Here is a 15,709-nt window from a genome sequence, read left to right on the forward strand (position 1 = left end):
AGTGTGTGTGTGTGTGTTTGTGTAGGCTCAGCCACATCTGGCCAATCTTAGTAAGGGTTCTAGACCCTCCATTAGCTCTCATCCAGAATCCCTGCTGGGAGCTGTTTTACACCTGCAGGCATACATATCACATTATCTCTCATCCCTTGATACATTTCAGCAAAATAAGTAGACTGCCCCCACTGACAAGTATTGTTTAAGTTGCCACTGAGTTTGAGTTTTGGCTGTAGTGCTTAATCATTGATAACTTTCACCTGGAAAAGTCCTCAGTTGATGCAATAGTAGGTGATGGACACAGATGAGCAAAGCATCCATCTCTGTCCTGGAATCAAGTAAACTATTTATAGTATTTATTTATTTATTATTTGATTTATATCCCCCCCTTCCTCCCAGCAGGAGCCCAGTTTTGAAGCCTGAATCCATTAAATCCTTGGGTAATTCAAGGAAGAGATTGACACTTAGCGTGAAGCCTTTTGCAGGGGCAGAAAGGTCACTATTTCTACGGCTATTTGGATGGAACCAATGCACTGGTTACCAGTTGCTTACCGGGCCCAATTCAAGGTGTTGGTTTTGACCTTTAAATCCCTATACGGTTTCGGCCCAGTCTATCTAAAGGAGCGCCTCCAGCATCATCAGCTATGCCGCCCAACAAGATCAGCCTCAAAAGACCTTCTCTCCATCCCATCAGTCAGCCAAACTGATGAGGACTAGAGAGAGGGCTTTTTCAATTGTGGCCCCCACTCTGTGGAACTCCCTCCCAAATGATTTCCGCCATGCCCCTTCTATGATGAGCTTCCGCCGGGCCTTGAAGACCTGGCTCTTCAGGCAGGCATTTGTGTAGGTTAGATTTTATCTTCACTGTTTTTAGATTTTTAATGCCTACGTATTGTATGCCTATGTTGTACGTCACCCAGAGTGGCTGGACAGCCAGCCAGATGGGCGACTAATAAATTCAATAAATAAATAAATAAATAAATAAATAAATAAATAAATAAATAAATAAATTTCCAAAAGTCATTTGGTGGCATTATTTTAAGTGTGTCTCATATTTTCAGTTGTTTGCTAGACGTAGCAGCTGCATACCTTCTTTATCACTTTTATTATCACCATGGAGTCCCATCTCTCCTTCTCAATCTTTTAAAAAACTATATAAATGAACCATAGCTCTTTTTTTTCCCCCTGACTGAAAGTAACATGCTTTCCTGACACTGAGAATGTATGAGTATGTATGCTTTCAGGACTGACCTTAAGGTGGGCGAGCTGGGTGGTCACCCTGGGTGTTGAGCTGAGATTTTCGCTAAGTTGAGCTGAAGGGGTCACCAAGCTAAATTTGGTGGCTTTTTTAAAATGTACTGTCTGCAGTGAGTTACAGTGGCAAAAAGCAAGTGTCTGTAAACTTTTTTTCAAGGTTCTACAGGTTGTTTCGGTAATAACTATAAAAATTATCTTCCCTCAATTAGGTTTAAAGTATGTTTCTTTTTCAATATCCACTTTGATGTCATTTGGACTAGGTAAAAATGAGTGGAACACAGCTTTACTTTGAGAAAACATTATCAAGCACTTCACACTTCATATACAATAAATACTATCTCTAACTATATATTTTTGTTAGCCTTGTACGCATTATGTTGCAGTTCACATGACTACTCTAAGGAGCTGTGTGGTGGTGAGGATGAGTGAGTGGGTGGGCAAGACTAGGTGGAGATTGGGAGAGTGAGTGGGCAGCGGCAGTGGGCAGTGGCCTGGGTGAGCCATGGAGCCAGTTCATGGGAGGCCTCAATTTCGCTACTCCAGGCTATGTGGGGTGGGGATGGATGGAGGGACAATGTGGAGAGCGAGTGAGCAGTGGTAGTGGCCTGGGCAAGCTATGGAGTGACAAGCCAAGGCAGATCCTCAGCAGTCATCCTGCTTGGCTGCTGCCACTGCCTACCTCACCATTGGAGGGCAAGGAGAATGGAAGCAGCAGGAAAGGACTGTCTCTGCAGAGCTGCCCAGGCCTCTACCATTGGTCCTTTTCGTGCAGCTCATTTCTACCACCCACCTTTGCTTCCCTTCTTCTCTGTAGGAGATCTGAGGGGGGAGGTGCCTTAATGACCTGGGGGAGAGGGTGACTTGGTGATCTGGGGGAAGTGCCTAGACAACCTGGGAGAGTTGGCAAGTGTGAGAAAAGTGATGCAGTAACAGCCACACAGCAATGCCTGGAGCCATTAGGCAGTTTAGCATGGTTGGTGCCTGGGGTTCCTGTTCCTGGGGTTAGGTGGTAGGATTGGTGCACAAAGCAGGCAGGGGTGGAGCCCCTAATAAAAATTACATAAATAATAACAAAATTAAGCAGTAAGAGATCAACTATATACCTGTTTTATTTATCTTATTCTTTTTAAAGATAAAAAAGGAAATTCTAAAATAAAGAATGCTTACCAAACAAAGAGCTACAAAACAAAACAAAAAATTAAAAATAAAACCTGTGATAATTCTGTGTTGCATAGTTTATTGCCACTGCTCAGAATGTGGCTTTTCAAGCTTTGGCTTGCGCAAACTGTAGCACAGTGGTGAGAGATGAAGGTTTTGAGCAATGTTCTTGATGGATAGGAAAGCAAGTAATGTGAACGTCTCATCCACTATGGTAGATTGCAAGTACATTTCGATTCTGAGAAGCTATTCTCACCACTGGCAACTGTAACTATAAGTGTTATGCTATTATGTTTTGCAGTCATGCACAAGCCATACATACAGAGAGCTTCAGCTATGGGGCGGTATACAAGTATAATAAATAAATAGATAAAGCTGCAGAGCTGCCCAGAGTGGGGGACACTTTGCCCCAGGCCCCCCACAAAGCAAGAAGCCACCTGCCTCATTTTCTATGCATACCATTGCCCCCTGCCACAACATTCGCCAGAATTCTTGGTATTTTGTTTAAAGTTTTCATAAAAAGTTGAAATGGTATATAGAATGTAAGATGACACTGAATCTCAACATGTAATTGCGACATAATGGAACCTCTTCCCGGTAATGAAGTAAATATTTTACATAGGTATGTTTGAAACAGAATAGATGCTAATTTGCGGCTTAAGCTAGCTGTAAAATGCATGATTGGGAAGCTGAAAGGAAGGGGCCTGTAGTCCAAATGTAAGGAAGTCTAAACCAAGCACGGTAAGGTAAAATATTCCTTTATGCCTGGGCAGCAATAGAGATGTGATAGGTCAGGCAGGCTTATGATCGGTCCAGGCCAAGTAGCCCCGGTTACAGTTTGTTGTAAGGAGAAAAAGGAACAGGGTAGGCTTTAAAGAGGGATTCTGTGGAGCAGGCAGCCTGTTCTTGCCACAGAACAAACTCCAGGGAAACAGTTCAAGTAGTCAGTGAGTGAACACCACCTAAGATTTCCAGGCAAAGTTCCACTGGAGAATAATTTTCTGTGGCAGTTACCACAGGGCAAGACGTAGGAGTGGTGAGAGGCCTGGCCTTAATGAGTCCTTCCTCAGTGAGTAATGGAAAAGGCCAGCAGCCGGCCACAACCAGAAAACCTTTTGAGACTAGGCCCCAGGAAGTAGAAACTCTGCCAGAAGTGGCTTGGAATTTAGAGGGAGTACTGGGGAGAAGCACAACCCGATCCCTATTCCCTTATCCTTATGTAAGGAAAAATGAAGCAAATCTATCCTTTAGGTTGATGCCAGAGAACCGAGGACCTGCAGGCAAGACTTCTCACAATGTAGATCAAGAAACTCTTGCGTGTGGGCACCAGCTTTGTACACACATGCATGGGTCCTTGTAGGGGGCAGCAAAAAGGCCCCCATCACACCTGCACCAAGGCTCATAAACCCTTTGGATTCCCTGCAAGCTGATGGGGGGGGGCAACCGAAAGCACTCCTTGCCCAGGGTGGTAACTAATCCGAGGACCAGCTCTTTTATGTTTACTTCATCTCCCTTCTGCTTGGCTTTGCAGCAGGGTAACTCTCGCAAATGCTCTGTCCTGGGGCCTGCCTGCGTACCTCAGACTCTCTTCTACTGACCGCGTCAGCTTGCCTGGCTGGTAATATTACCCGTGAGTCCGGTAATATTACCCGTGAGTCCTGCCTGTGGTGTGGGTGAAACAAACAACCAAGTAGGTGGAGACGGCGGGGGAGCCTTGTCTGGAGAAAACAGTGATTAAAGGTTTAGATTGTTCTCTAAAGGGACTCTATGAAGGTTGAGAGAGGAGTCGGGGTGCCTTAGGGAAAAGAGTGGGCGGGTGGATGGTGCTGGATCCAGGCACCAGATCGGAGGGCTTATGGGCGGGAGCGAGGATGTTCTGAGGGGGAGGGAACAGCGGCTGGAAAAGGAGCACTTTAGAAGGTTGGCAGTTCGCTTTTCCACGCGATCCCCCCCCCGGGACAGCGTGCGAGGGAGACTGGGAGAGACACACCGAGCTCCGCCCGCCCACGTAGGCAGGAGTTCCAGGAAGCGGCAGGCGTGCTTGCGTGCTTAGAGACCTGCTCGCAGCCTGTCTCCCCCGCCTCCGAGCCTAGCTCCTTCCTTAAGGCGGGGCGGCTTCCCGCGTCAGCCCCCTTTTGGGGTGGGAAGGAAGTGGGGAGGGGGGAGGAAGACCAGCGTAGAAAAGAGCTTCTTCTGTGCCGCGTTGTGAGAGACGGAGCGTTGCGGCTTCTCACGGGAACAAAGAGGCGCGAAAGCGAGGACTGAGGGGGAAAGGGGGGGAGGCCGAGAACTCCTTTTCTCCCTCCAACGGCCACTGCGGAGATGGTGAGTTAAGGGGGAGGGACAAGGTAGGCTTGACTTGATGCTGATCTCTAGTGTCCCCTCTCCCCGATTTCTTGGAGCCGATGCCTACCATCCCGGGGGCCGCTGTGAGAGAAGGGAAATGTTCTGCGGAGACGAAGAAGCCTTCTCTCTGCGCCTCCTACAGTACCAACAAACCTCGGGTTGTGCGAGTCTTCTGTTTGTCCACCTTTGGTAATGAGACACCACCAGTTAAATCTCCATAGAGACCGTACTCGCCCTCCAGTGGGAGCCGGTAGCTGGTAGCTTATATTTAATGCATGTTTCTCCAAAACCAGTGAGCGTCTTGTCGCTTTTTACGTTTTTGTGTTTATAAATGGGTATCTCTCTCTTTCTCTGCTGTATGTCGAGGTGTGCGTCTCTATAACGTATCCTATGCACGTACAGGAAGCCATAATGTTTAATTTACGCTCTCCAGATCTCATAAGGAAGGCGCTCTGTCTGTCAAGTTCGGTTCGGTTATTATTTCTGCCTTATAAACAAAAACTTAAACCCTTTCCTGTATGCCATAGAAACAAGCTGCTGGGTTTCCCCTTTCCTCCTTTTATCTAGCCTTGAAGTGAACTTTTAAGGAAGTCGCATGATCAGAATCAACCTAGTAGTAGGCATCTTAACGATTTCTGTCTGACGGCTCTGTCTACAGTTATCATAATCATACACTAGTGGCCTCCTGTTTCTGTTTACTCAAATAATCTTAAACGTGCTTATTTCAAAATCTTTAGCAACGAAAATTCTTATGTTATATATGTCTGTGTAATGGATAGTGAATTATTTGTTGCTTAAAGGGTAGTCTTTGAGTATGAGAATCATTTTGTTTTTCATTTTTCACCAGACTGCTGCAAAAACTAAATTATTTAAATATTGAGTTTCCTTCTCTTATTAGATAGATGTTTGATGGCTGCTGTGGTTGGATGCATGGCCAGAGTCTTCTAACAGATACTTGGCAGCATTCTATCTGCTGTAGTTCATTTTTTCTCTTTCTCCAAGGAGTTTAAAAGTTTAATGACAAAGGGTTTTTCAAGAAATTGGAATCTTAACTTAAAATATCCTCTTGGCTGTGATCCAAAGAGCTACTTTATGTGCACTCAGAGGTTTGGATACACCCAATGGGATTTTTTATTTTGAACAACAGACACAACACCACCCATATTGCAACCTGTTTTTGAAAGCTCCCTCAATTTTAGGAATGATTTGCTGTGTGTTATGAGGTGGAGGCTGCTATTTGCAAAACAGAGGATTTAGAAATGTAAGTTGCACAGTTTTCTGGTCTTGCACATTGTGTCTTCTGCTTTTCAAATGCTCAATATAAAATTTGGATCTTAAGATAATTAATTATGATTTAGTAATAAGCTGTTTCTTAATAAATGGTTCCCTTTTTGTTTTAGTACTGAATGTTGGTCATCAAGCCGTTTACTTCCTAGACTTGTATTTCTTATTTAAATTAGATTGCTCTCATTGCCACACTTAAATCTGTGTAGGGTTTTAAAACAATGGGTTTCTCAGATATGTTTGATCTGTTGTGTAAAAAATAATAATTTTGAAGTAGCTAGAAAATGTGCAAAGGGTTAAAGATTTATGGCAGTAGTGATGATTACAGTTGACTACATGTATTTTGTAAACAGCTTGGAAGGTACTCAGTTTAGTGATACTTTGATGTTGGCTGTTATTGCTGACTTTTACCACTGAAAGGGAATAAGTTGAGGCAATTCTTCCCAGTAATCAGTACAGTTCAGTTAAGTAGTTCACTAATATGAGGATCCTACCTGTGGTCCTCCAGATATTGTTAGACTGCGGAGCATCAGCTCTAGCCAGCCTGACCAATAGTCAGAATGATGGGAATTATACTCCGGCAACATCTGCAGGGCCACAGGTTCCCCACCCCTGCTTTAGATCCACTTGTGTGAAAGATTGTTATTTCACTGTTACAGACGCTACTTTGGTGAGGCCAGGTAATATTTAAAAAAGGCTATTCCTGCCCCACACGTTTCTTAACATGTTAAAGCAAAGGTTGCTGGATTACACATGAAAAACACAAATGTTTTTTGTACAAATACTCCTAAGGGATTGTTGTTTAAAGAAATCTTTCATTGTTTTTAACATTCATTTGTACACGCACAAAAAAGAAGCAAGATTTCTGGTGTTGCAACATCTGTCCTCCATTTCCCATTATTTTTAATATCTGTTCTTTTTCTTACTTTACAAATAATTTCAGAAAGAAGAGTGAAGAGGCATGGATATAACATGAATTGCCTAACATGCTCAGAAAGGATATGAATTTTGTAAAAGCTTATTCCTTGGTGAACTAGATAAAAGATGGATGAATCAGCCTTACTGGATTTGTTGGAGTGTCCTGTCTGCTTAGAACGCCTTGATGCTTCTGCAAAAGTCTTGCCTTGTCAACATACATTTTGTAAACGGTGTCTGTTGGGCATTGTGAGCTCCCGAAATGAGCTTCGATGCCCAGAATGCAGGACGTTAGTAGACTGCAGTGTTGATGAACTCCCCAGTAATATTTTGCTGGTTCGGCTACTGGATGGCATCAAGCAGAGGCCTCGGAAACTTGGTGGTGTGGTGAGTTGCACAAATTCATTAAAGGTCCAGACTAGCACTATTGCTAACTGCATTCCAAAAGACCTACAAAGTTCTCAAAGTAGTCAGCAGCAGAGAGTACAAGCACGGAGTCCTCCTGTTAGGGTAAGTGTCTTAATATGTAACTCATATGAGAGACACACATGCTCATTTTGGTGTTAGCTGTCAATCTGCTTTGACAATTCAAGAAAATTAGATTCAATGTGAGAGTCAACAGAAGATTGTTCAAATGGCTCAGCTGGAAAAACCAACAGTATTAGTCCATTCCTTGCTTGCTATGACTGAGGAAGATTTTATGATTATTATTTATTACATTTATATCATGCCCTTCCTCCCAGAAGGAGCCCAGGTGGCAAGCAAACAAACAACAAAACATTTATAAAACATCTAAAAAAAATCTTTAAAAAGTAATAAATACAAAACATCTTTTAATTTTTTTTTAATAAATCTTGAAAACAATTCCAACACAGATGCGGACTGGGATAAAGGCATAAAAGGCTTGTTGAAAGAAGAAGGTCTTAAGCAGGCACCAAAAAGACAATAGATGGCTCCCGTTCAGTTAAGGGGAGGGAATTCCAAAGGGTAGGTTCCACAAAAGTAAAGGCCCAATTCTTACGTTGTGTGGAATGGACATCCTGATGAGATGGTATCTGCAGGAGGCCCTCACCTGCAGAGCGCAGTGATCAACTGGATATATAAGGGGTAAGATGATCTTTCAGGTATCCCGGCCCTGAGCTGTATAGGGCTTTACATTCTAAAGCTGGCAGTTTGAACTTAGCCTGGTAGCTAATGGGCAGCCAGTTCAATTCTTTCAGCAGCAGGATAACATGTTGGCAGTATCCTGTCCCAGTGAGCAGCTGGCACTACCACTTTTTGTACCAGCTGCAGGTTCCAGACCAACCTCAAGGACAGCCCCACATAGAGCACATTACAATAACCCAGCCTGGATATTACTAGTGCATTGACAACAGCAAGTCAGGCTATCCTGGTCTAGAAATGACCACAGCTGTCTTACTAGCCAAAAATTTAAAAGGCTCTCCTAGCCTCTGAGGTCACCTAAGCCTCTAGTGACAAAGATGGATCCAGGAGCACCCTCAGACTATGAACTGCTCTTCCAGTGGAAGTATGATACCATCCAAAGCAGGCAATTGACTAATTGTCTAGACTTGAGAACCGCCAACCCACAATACCTCCATCTTGTTAGGATTTAGTTTACTGGCCCTCATCGAGCCTACCACCAAGTATAGCGCTTGCAAGGCCTCTCCCAATTCAGATGTTACTGAGAAATAGAACTGGGTATCATCAGTATACTACTGACACCTCGCCCCAAATCTCCTAATGACTGCTCCCAGTGCCTTCATATAAATGTTAAACAGTATTGGGGATAAGATGGTGTCCTGAGGCACCCCCACAGCACAACTGCCAGGGGGCCGAGAGACAATCACCCAATGCTATTCTCTGAAACCAACCCTGGAGATATCATCGGAACCACTGTAAAACAGTGCCTCCAATACCCATCTCACCATGATGGCTGATGAGGTGTGAAAAATTATTCACCACTGGAATCTTTTTTTCCCTTTTATCCCCCATGTCTGCCTTGTACCCACAAACAGGTGAGAAAGCACTTTGTTCTTTGAGAATGCTTTTTCAACTTTCTGGTATTATTAAATGTGAATGAATATAATTAATGTTGTTATTACTGATAGAGATTGACTGGAGAGCCTCTAGGGAAACCTAGACTTATAATTCTGTGTATGTGTGAGAGAGAGAGTGCACAAACTTATTTTGAGGCTCATTTCTTATGCTAAACAGGATTAAGAATAAGACTGAATGGTAAGCATAAAGCTCACATGCACCAGCTCCTAAAGCTATATTTTGTTGATTAGTTATGATTAAGGTTCTACAATTTTTGTCTGGTCTTAATGGCCAATCAAAAAACTGTAGTTGCTAGATTCATATCCCTCCCTTCCCTGCTCGTTTGGTCTGTGTGGCTGAGGGGCTCCAGGTGTCTCCATCAAGCAGTGTTAAGGAAGGACCTGCAGAAAAGAAAGGTCCTGCAGGAAAGAGAGGTGGGATATGTGTTAGTTTAGCCATTGCTCAGCGGATGCAGTGGAGCACCTCTTTCTGAGCAAGGCCAGTGAAATATTCTGGAGCAGGAAAGAGTTGATGGTAGGCTTGCCAGTTTGGCCCTGCTCCAGGTGCCTTGGCCAAACACCATCCAAACAACCCCCAGGTCATCTCCTAATGCTGGAGATGGAAGGGAGAAAAGACCATGTGTTACTGCTGGGATGAGCCTTACCAACTTCAGTTTCAAAATTGAGAGGTAGGCTGATCCTGCTTGCAAGAGGGTGGTGACACATTTGCTATGGTGAGCAAAAATATGGAAGCCTGATTATGATAGATATGACACCATACAGTAATCTTTAATGAAGGATCTAATTGTTGAATTCTCTTTTGCTATTCAAATAAGCTGTCTACATTTTTCCATTTAAGGATTTCAAGTTTTCATTTATTTGCAATCTGGGTTATGGACATTGGCTTATATTCTCTAATAATTTTCTGAATTTAGAGTTTTTCAGAATCTTCCTCAGTGTTGCCAGTTAGTAGTATGTCTGTTGAAATGGCTCCATCTTTTACTTGGTGGTGGTTGTTTTTGCATTTATTCATGTTGTTGGATATGTTAGCCACCAACCTCAGTAGTTAGAATTATTACAATTTAATCCAGAACCTGTAATTAAAAAATGTAATCTTATACAGTGACTGACCTAATTTTGCATATGCCCAATGGTAGGTCAGATCAGATTTTCTAAAAGTCTTTGCTTCTCATCCAGTAATACTTGTACGTACAGAGCCTCTGGGTATGGTTTGAATTTGTTGTGCAGTGATTAAGTGCTTCATCAGTTCTGAAGAATGCATTGTATTTAGACTGAGTAATAAATCAACCAATGTAGGGAGGGAACAGAGGCCTTAAGGCATCTAAGCATTTAAAGTACGGTATTTTTCATTCCATTACTTTCTGATACTGAGAACAAACATAAATACATCCTATAGCAAAGTTAGAAGTATGAGATGGGCTCTGTATAGATATGCAATCAGTTGCTGAGGCAGAGTATGCTGTTTCATGGTCTAAAAGCTACAGATACCTTTTTTTTGGTATAATATATTAGATGCCAGGTTCTACAATGCCCTTTTCACTGTATTGTTCATTACATTTGGTTTTTATGTTGTCTGTAAATATGTATATAAACTCATCAGCCAAGTTCAGAAATTGCAGACAAACGAAGTGGAATGTTCTTCTGCCCTCTTTGTTCGAGTCTTTCAGACACACATGCATGTGTGCACACACTTTCAGGCTTGTCTCCACAAGTATGAGGTCTAGAGATCATTGATCTTTTTTAAAGTGAAAGTTGAGATTGGATTTTAATAGGCATGCTGTCTATGCATATGTATATTGGGGGCAATGTGCTATATGTTTTACCCTTATCTTGATCATACATGTGATATGTCGGTGCATAGTGTGTTTTCTTATCATTTAGTATGTTTTCTAATAGAGATGTAAAATTTCCAGAAATTTTGAAGCCATGATTTTTTCTGGTTTTCCCCCAGAAAACAATGGAAATTTTCAGGAAAATGCAATATTAGCACTTTTTACGGATTGAAAGTCACTTTGTTACTTCAGGAACATCAAATGTAATTGTGTACAAGTTGGTTTGGCATAAAATTATCACATTTGGTATATCAAAAGTACATTTTATTCAAACAATTATTACAAATTGAATTTACTTTTTAAAATTTTTACTTTTTTTTGGTAACAAATGGATCTACAAGATCCTGAACTGTAAGGAACCCCTTTCATTTTGCCAGTTTATGAGGAGCAGGCAAAAAACAATAAAAAACCCAGAAGAAACCATCAAGATTAATAAAGAAAATGATTGATGTCTCTGTTAGTCCTCCACAGTGTCAAGCAGACATAAAGCACCCATTCCCATAAAAAGAACTGAGGAAAAAAAGGGGGGGGAAGAGTCAATGAAACATTTTATTCATCATGCTAAAATAAAACATTCCATAATCCATTTTTCTTCATTTTCTTTCAATTTTTTTGGAAAAAACAAAGACTTTTAAAAAACCCCGTAAAACCCCCTTTCCCCTGCTGAATTTTTCCATTTTTTTTTCTGGGCCTTCACATCTCTATTTCTAAACATGAAAATGCTACTCTTCATTTTAAAGTTGAATATCACTATTGTATGCACTCATTAAAGCTTTTATGCATTTTTTAAAAATGGAAAAATTAAATAAAATACTGGATCATGCCATCATTTGGACTACATTCTGCAACACTGTTATGTATATATTGTGCAACACTTTTTTCTGTATGTTTTGCAGGGCAGAGAGTTCAATCCTACTTCATTTTATTAATTTTATTATACTGTGTGACCAGATTGTGACCAGGTGACTCCTCATGCAGCTCTAAATGTTACTCTGACCACACTGTTTACAATTCTATCCCAACCATGTATATATGATAACACTTCATGCATCTGATGAGCTTGACTGTACTCTGAAAGCTTAAGCCATAATAAATTTGTTAGTCTTTGAGGTGCCACAAGACTTTTTGTTGCTCTGTTGGACCATCTTCCTTATTCTGGGCTTTCCACAGTTCTAATGTTACAGAATTAGATCAGCTTCCAGATGGGGAGCAGTATGAGCTTATCACAGCAAAACCAACAAAGAATCTTGTGGCATCTTCAGAGACTAATAGATTTATTGCCACATAAATGTTGTAGACTAGAGTCCACTTTTTCATGTGATTACTCTTGAAATAAATTAGTGGATAAATAATTAACAGTGGTTCTCTTATTGCAGGGATAGCCAATGTGCTGCCTTCCAGATGTTGGTGGGCTCTATCATCCCCAGCCAGCATGGCCAGTGGTTAGCGCTGATGGGAATTGGAGATCAACAACATTGAAAGACACAATAGGCAAAGTGGAAGATGGTTAAGAACTTTTTTCATGCCTCTTCTGTTGTATCTTTGCCTGATTCTCATTCCTTGTCTTTCTACTTGTTCTTTTTTCTGCTTTTCCTTTACAGCTTTTCCTTTCTATTCCCTCACGACTTTGTCCTTTCCTGTTACCACACTTCCACTTGACTATTCCGTCTGCCAGTCCTTTGAGAATTGATTGTTGCTTCCTGCATGTTGTTATACTCTATGTTCCTCCTCTGTTCTACCAATCAACCTCTGAAGTCACAGTCAAATGCTTCACTTACCATGTGTTTTATTTCTGCCTGAGCAATCATGTAATGAAAGGCAAGGTACGCCTGCTATACAGAGGTATAGTTGTTATACTGAATTCCTTAAACATTCTGGTAACTGAATTACTTTAATTCAGCAGGAGGGACTCCTTGTTTTTGTAGATCGGATCTATCTAACTTATGAAAAGATCCTAAAATAATAGTGTCATAGTAATAACATGGGAGGTATTACACCAGGGGGCACCAACCTTTTTGGACCAATGAGAGTGCTGCAGGTCAGAGGTTCCTCAACTATGGTCTATGGACCACCAGTGGTCTGTGAACTTCATGCTGGTGGTCCACTGTGTGTCTGTGAAGAAGGTCAGGAGCAGTGGCTGCTCCCTTGTTGTTGCTCTAAGGCTTTGTATTGTATGTTGTTTCCCATCTTCCTTCCCGCCCGCCCTTGGGGCTAGCAGAGCATACTGCATTCCCCCTTGTCTCACTCTTCTAAATCTTCGTTGTGGAATATGGAAGATTACTGGATTTGAAAAGTCCCCTCCCCCAGGAGGTGAAGCTGTAGCAACCTCTTTTACCCAGGCTCCAGTTCTAGCTGTAGTAGTTGCAGAAGGCAGGTAGTCTGTCTCTCCCTCCTCATCCTTGGTGTCCATTCTGGTGGTCCTTCCCACCCTTTCTCTCTTCTAGTGTTTGTGCATACCTGCACCTCAAGGCAGTAATGGAGTCAAGTCAAACAAGAGAGCGTTGACAAACAGCTCTCTTCCTTTTGTACAACTGGTATCAATTCCCCTGTTACACCCGCCACACATCCTTTTCTCTCTCCTCTGTTTTCTAGCACACTTTAATGTACCACCACCACCACCCCAAAGCTAAAGTGTTCCTCCTCAGTTGCCTGGACATTTTCAATATGAATGAAGGCAGGAAAAAGAATAAAGATATTTCAGGGCTGCAAACCATGATGCTTATTTGCAAGTAAGTGCCAGAGACTATAGTTCGGCTTCCTTTTGAGTAAAAGCGCATAGGATTTTCAGACTGCAGTCCTAGGCACATCCACTACTGATCTCTGTGGAGCTTACTGCTGAGTAAATATGGGATTGGCTACATGATGAAGTTTGGGAAGAAAAAGAGACAAAACTGAGATTATTGGGGAGGGGGTGAGGGCGAAGGAGGAGAAAGGGAAATACTGACAGGTTTTAAGGGATTTTTTTGTAGATAATGGAGATTACATCTGTGGAGTATTTTGAGTACAGTACAAGCCTTTTCATCCATTTCCCACCCCTTACACTGATTTCTTGCCTTTTGCAAGCAGTCCCACCTACACACAAAAATCCCTCAGCAGATACCTCCCATTTTTGTTCCTTATGCATCCATTGCATTAAATATTCACACTGATTTTTCGTTGCATATTTTCCTTTTTTTATTTCTTATATATTGTATTACAATTTGAATTCCAAAGCATTCAATACAACAAAATACAATATATATGAAATAAAAGAAGTAATAAAAATACAATTAAAATCATACAGCATCTAACACAGTGCATGACAATTGCTACAAAATCATTGTGGTCCACCAAAGACCCTTGGCAATGTTAAAGTGATCCATGGGGGGGAGAAGTGTGGGAACCCCTGTTGTAGGCACCAGTTACAAAATGGCTGCCATGGGAGTGTGCATAGCATAAAGTAACTGCCATGGGGGGCAGGGCATAACACCATATGGGGGGCATGATATAACACAAAATTATAGCGAGTACAGTAATTGCTACTTCTCCCCTCCCTCGGACAACCTCATGCTTACAGTAGTAAGTCAGCTACGTCTTGACAGTCCTGATTGTGGAGATACAGTTGTTGAAGGCACAGTTGTTAAAGGCACAAGAACCCTGTTTCCCCAATACCAACCATAAACCGAATCCCAGAGTGCCACCCTGTACCCACTTACCTGGGAGTAAGCTCCATTAAACACAAAGAGCCTTACTTCTGAATATACATGTGTACATTTTCACTGGCAATCACTCGTGGCCAAGTTAGATTGTCTTCCAAGATAAGGTCTTTAACGGTGGGTCCTTAAGTGACTGTGGAGGCCAATCCTAGATCCACACAGCCTCCCACAGTGAGGAGATAGGTTTCTAGATGGAAGACGGTTGCGATGAGGATTTGCTTGCCTTGCCTTCTGCTTAGCTCATTTGTCCCTTTCGCCCTGTACCCGTGCTTCTTCAAAGTCCATAGCACCTTTGATAATAGCCGACCTCCAATTGGGACGCTCATGGGTATGTACTGTGCAGTGAATTCTTAATGAGTGCCTGGCTTTGGATCCTGAGCAGCAGGAGACATATAACTAAGTCTTTTTGGAAAGTGTTCACATTTTTAATTTGCCATTTGGAGAGAGGACTCTTTAGCATCACCTGCACTTACTGAGTAGTAGTATTTGCAAAAACATAATTTAGAGAGAGTACTTTATCTCAGACAAACCAACCATTTGAAAGATGCATCCAGGTTGGTAAAGGGAAAACAAAGGAAGTGCAAACAACGGAGATTCCAAGGACTACTAGAAAATAAGACAGAAGAAGGAAAAGTGCACTAAAGGGAAGGGAGAAACAGCAGATTTTTAGGACCCTTATTGCCTGGTGTCCAAACAACTCATTGGTCAGAGCACTGACTTCACTTGTTGATTAAAAATACTGATGGGTAGGAACAGCCAGTCTGGCTCATTTCACACATGACTTAGAAGAGTACCTGCATATTTTGCTTCATAACTCTTTCTAAGAGGGTTTTTTTCTCAAAAGAAAGCTCTTCCTAGGGGTGCCAGTGAAGGCCTACCTGGGTGCTATGGTGGTCATGGATGCTGCGCTGGTGACCCCTGAATTAGGATTTCAAAAAAGAGTAGTAACAGTGGGTTGAAAGAATATTAACCAATGAACAGACTGAGATTATGGCAATCAAGTATAGAGGTTCACAACTTTTGTCTCTTTGGTGGCCAGCACATTATTTTTGTTTGCAAGCTTCAGGTCACCCGTTTCCTCAAGTCCTGTGGTTCATGCAGAACAGAGTGAGGCTTTTGCCCCACAGCAGACAGGGTTGGGGCAAGAAGATACACTATCTCTCCGACT

General features: G+C 42.1%; 1 protein-coding gene across 3 annotated transcripts in view; it reads left to right on the forward strand.

Moving 5' to 3' along the window:
* Positions 1 to 4,295: 4,295 nt before the first annotated feature.
* Positions 4,296 to 15,709, forward strand: part of SH3RF1 (SH3 domain containing ring finger 1) — a 112,175-nt gene continuing 100,761 nt past the window's right edge. Inside the window, exons 1-2 of one of the 3 annotated variants that reach the window (XM_061584113.1) lie at positions 4,296 to 4,734; positions 6,983 to 7,464. In XM_061584113.1, the coding sequence (XP_061440097.1) occupies positions 7,084 to 7,464 (381 nt within the window). In that variant the 5' untranslated portion in view covers positions 4,296 to 4,734; positions 6,983 to 7,083. The remainder of the gene's footprint in view (positions 4,735 to 6,982; positions 7,465 to 15,709) is intronic. The other 2 variants (XM_061584114.1, XM_061584115.1) reach the window with 2 other exon arrangements.

This window comes from Rhineura floridana, chromosome 9 (assembly GCF_030035675.1).
Source record: "Rhineura floridana isolate rRhiFlo1 chromosome 9, rRhiFlo1.hap2, whole genome shotgun sequence".
Classification (NCBI taxonomy): domain Eukaryota; kingdom Metazoa; phylum Chordata; class Lepidosauria; order Squamata; family Rhineuridae; genus Rhineura; species Rhineura floridana.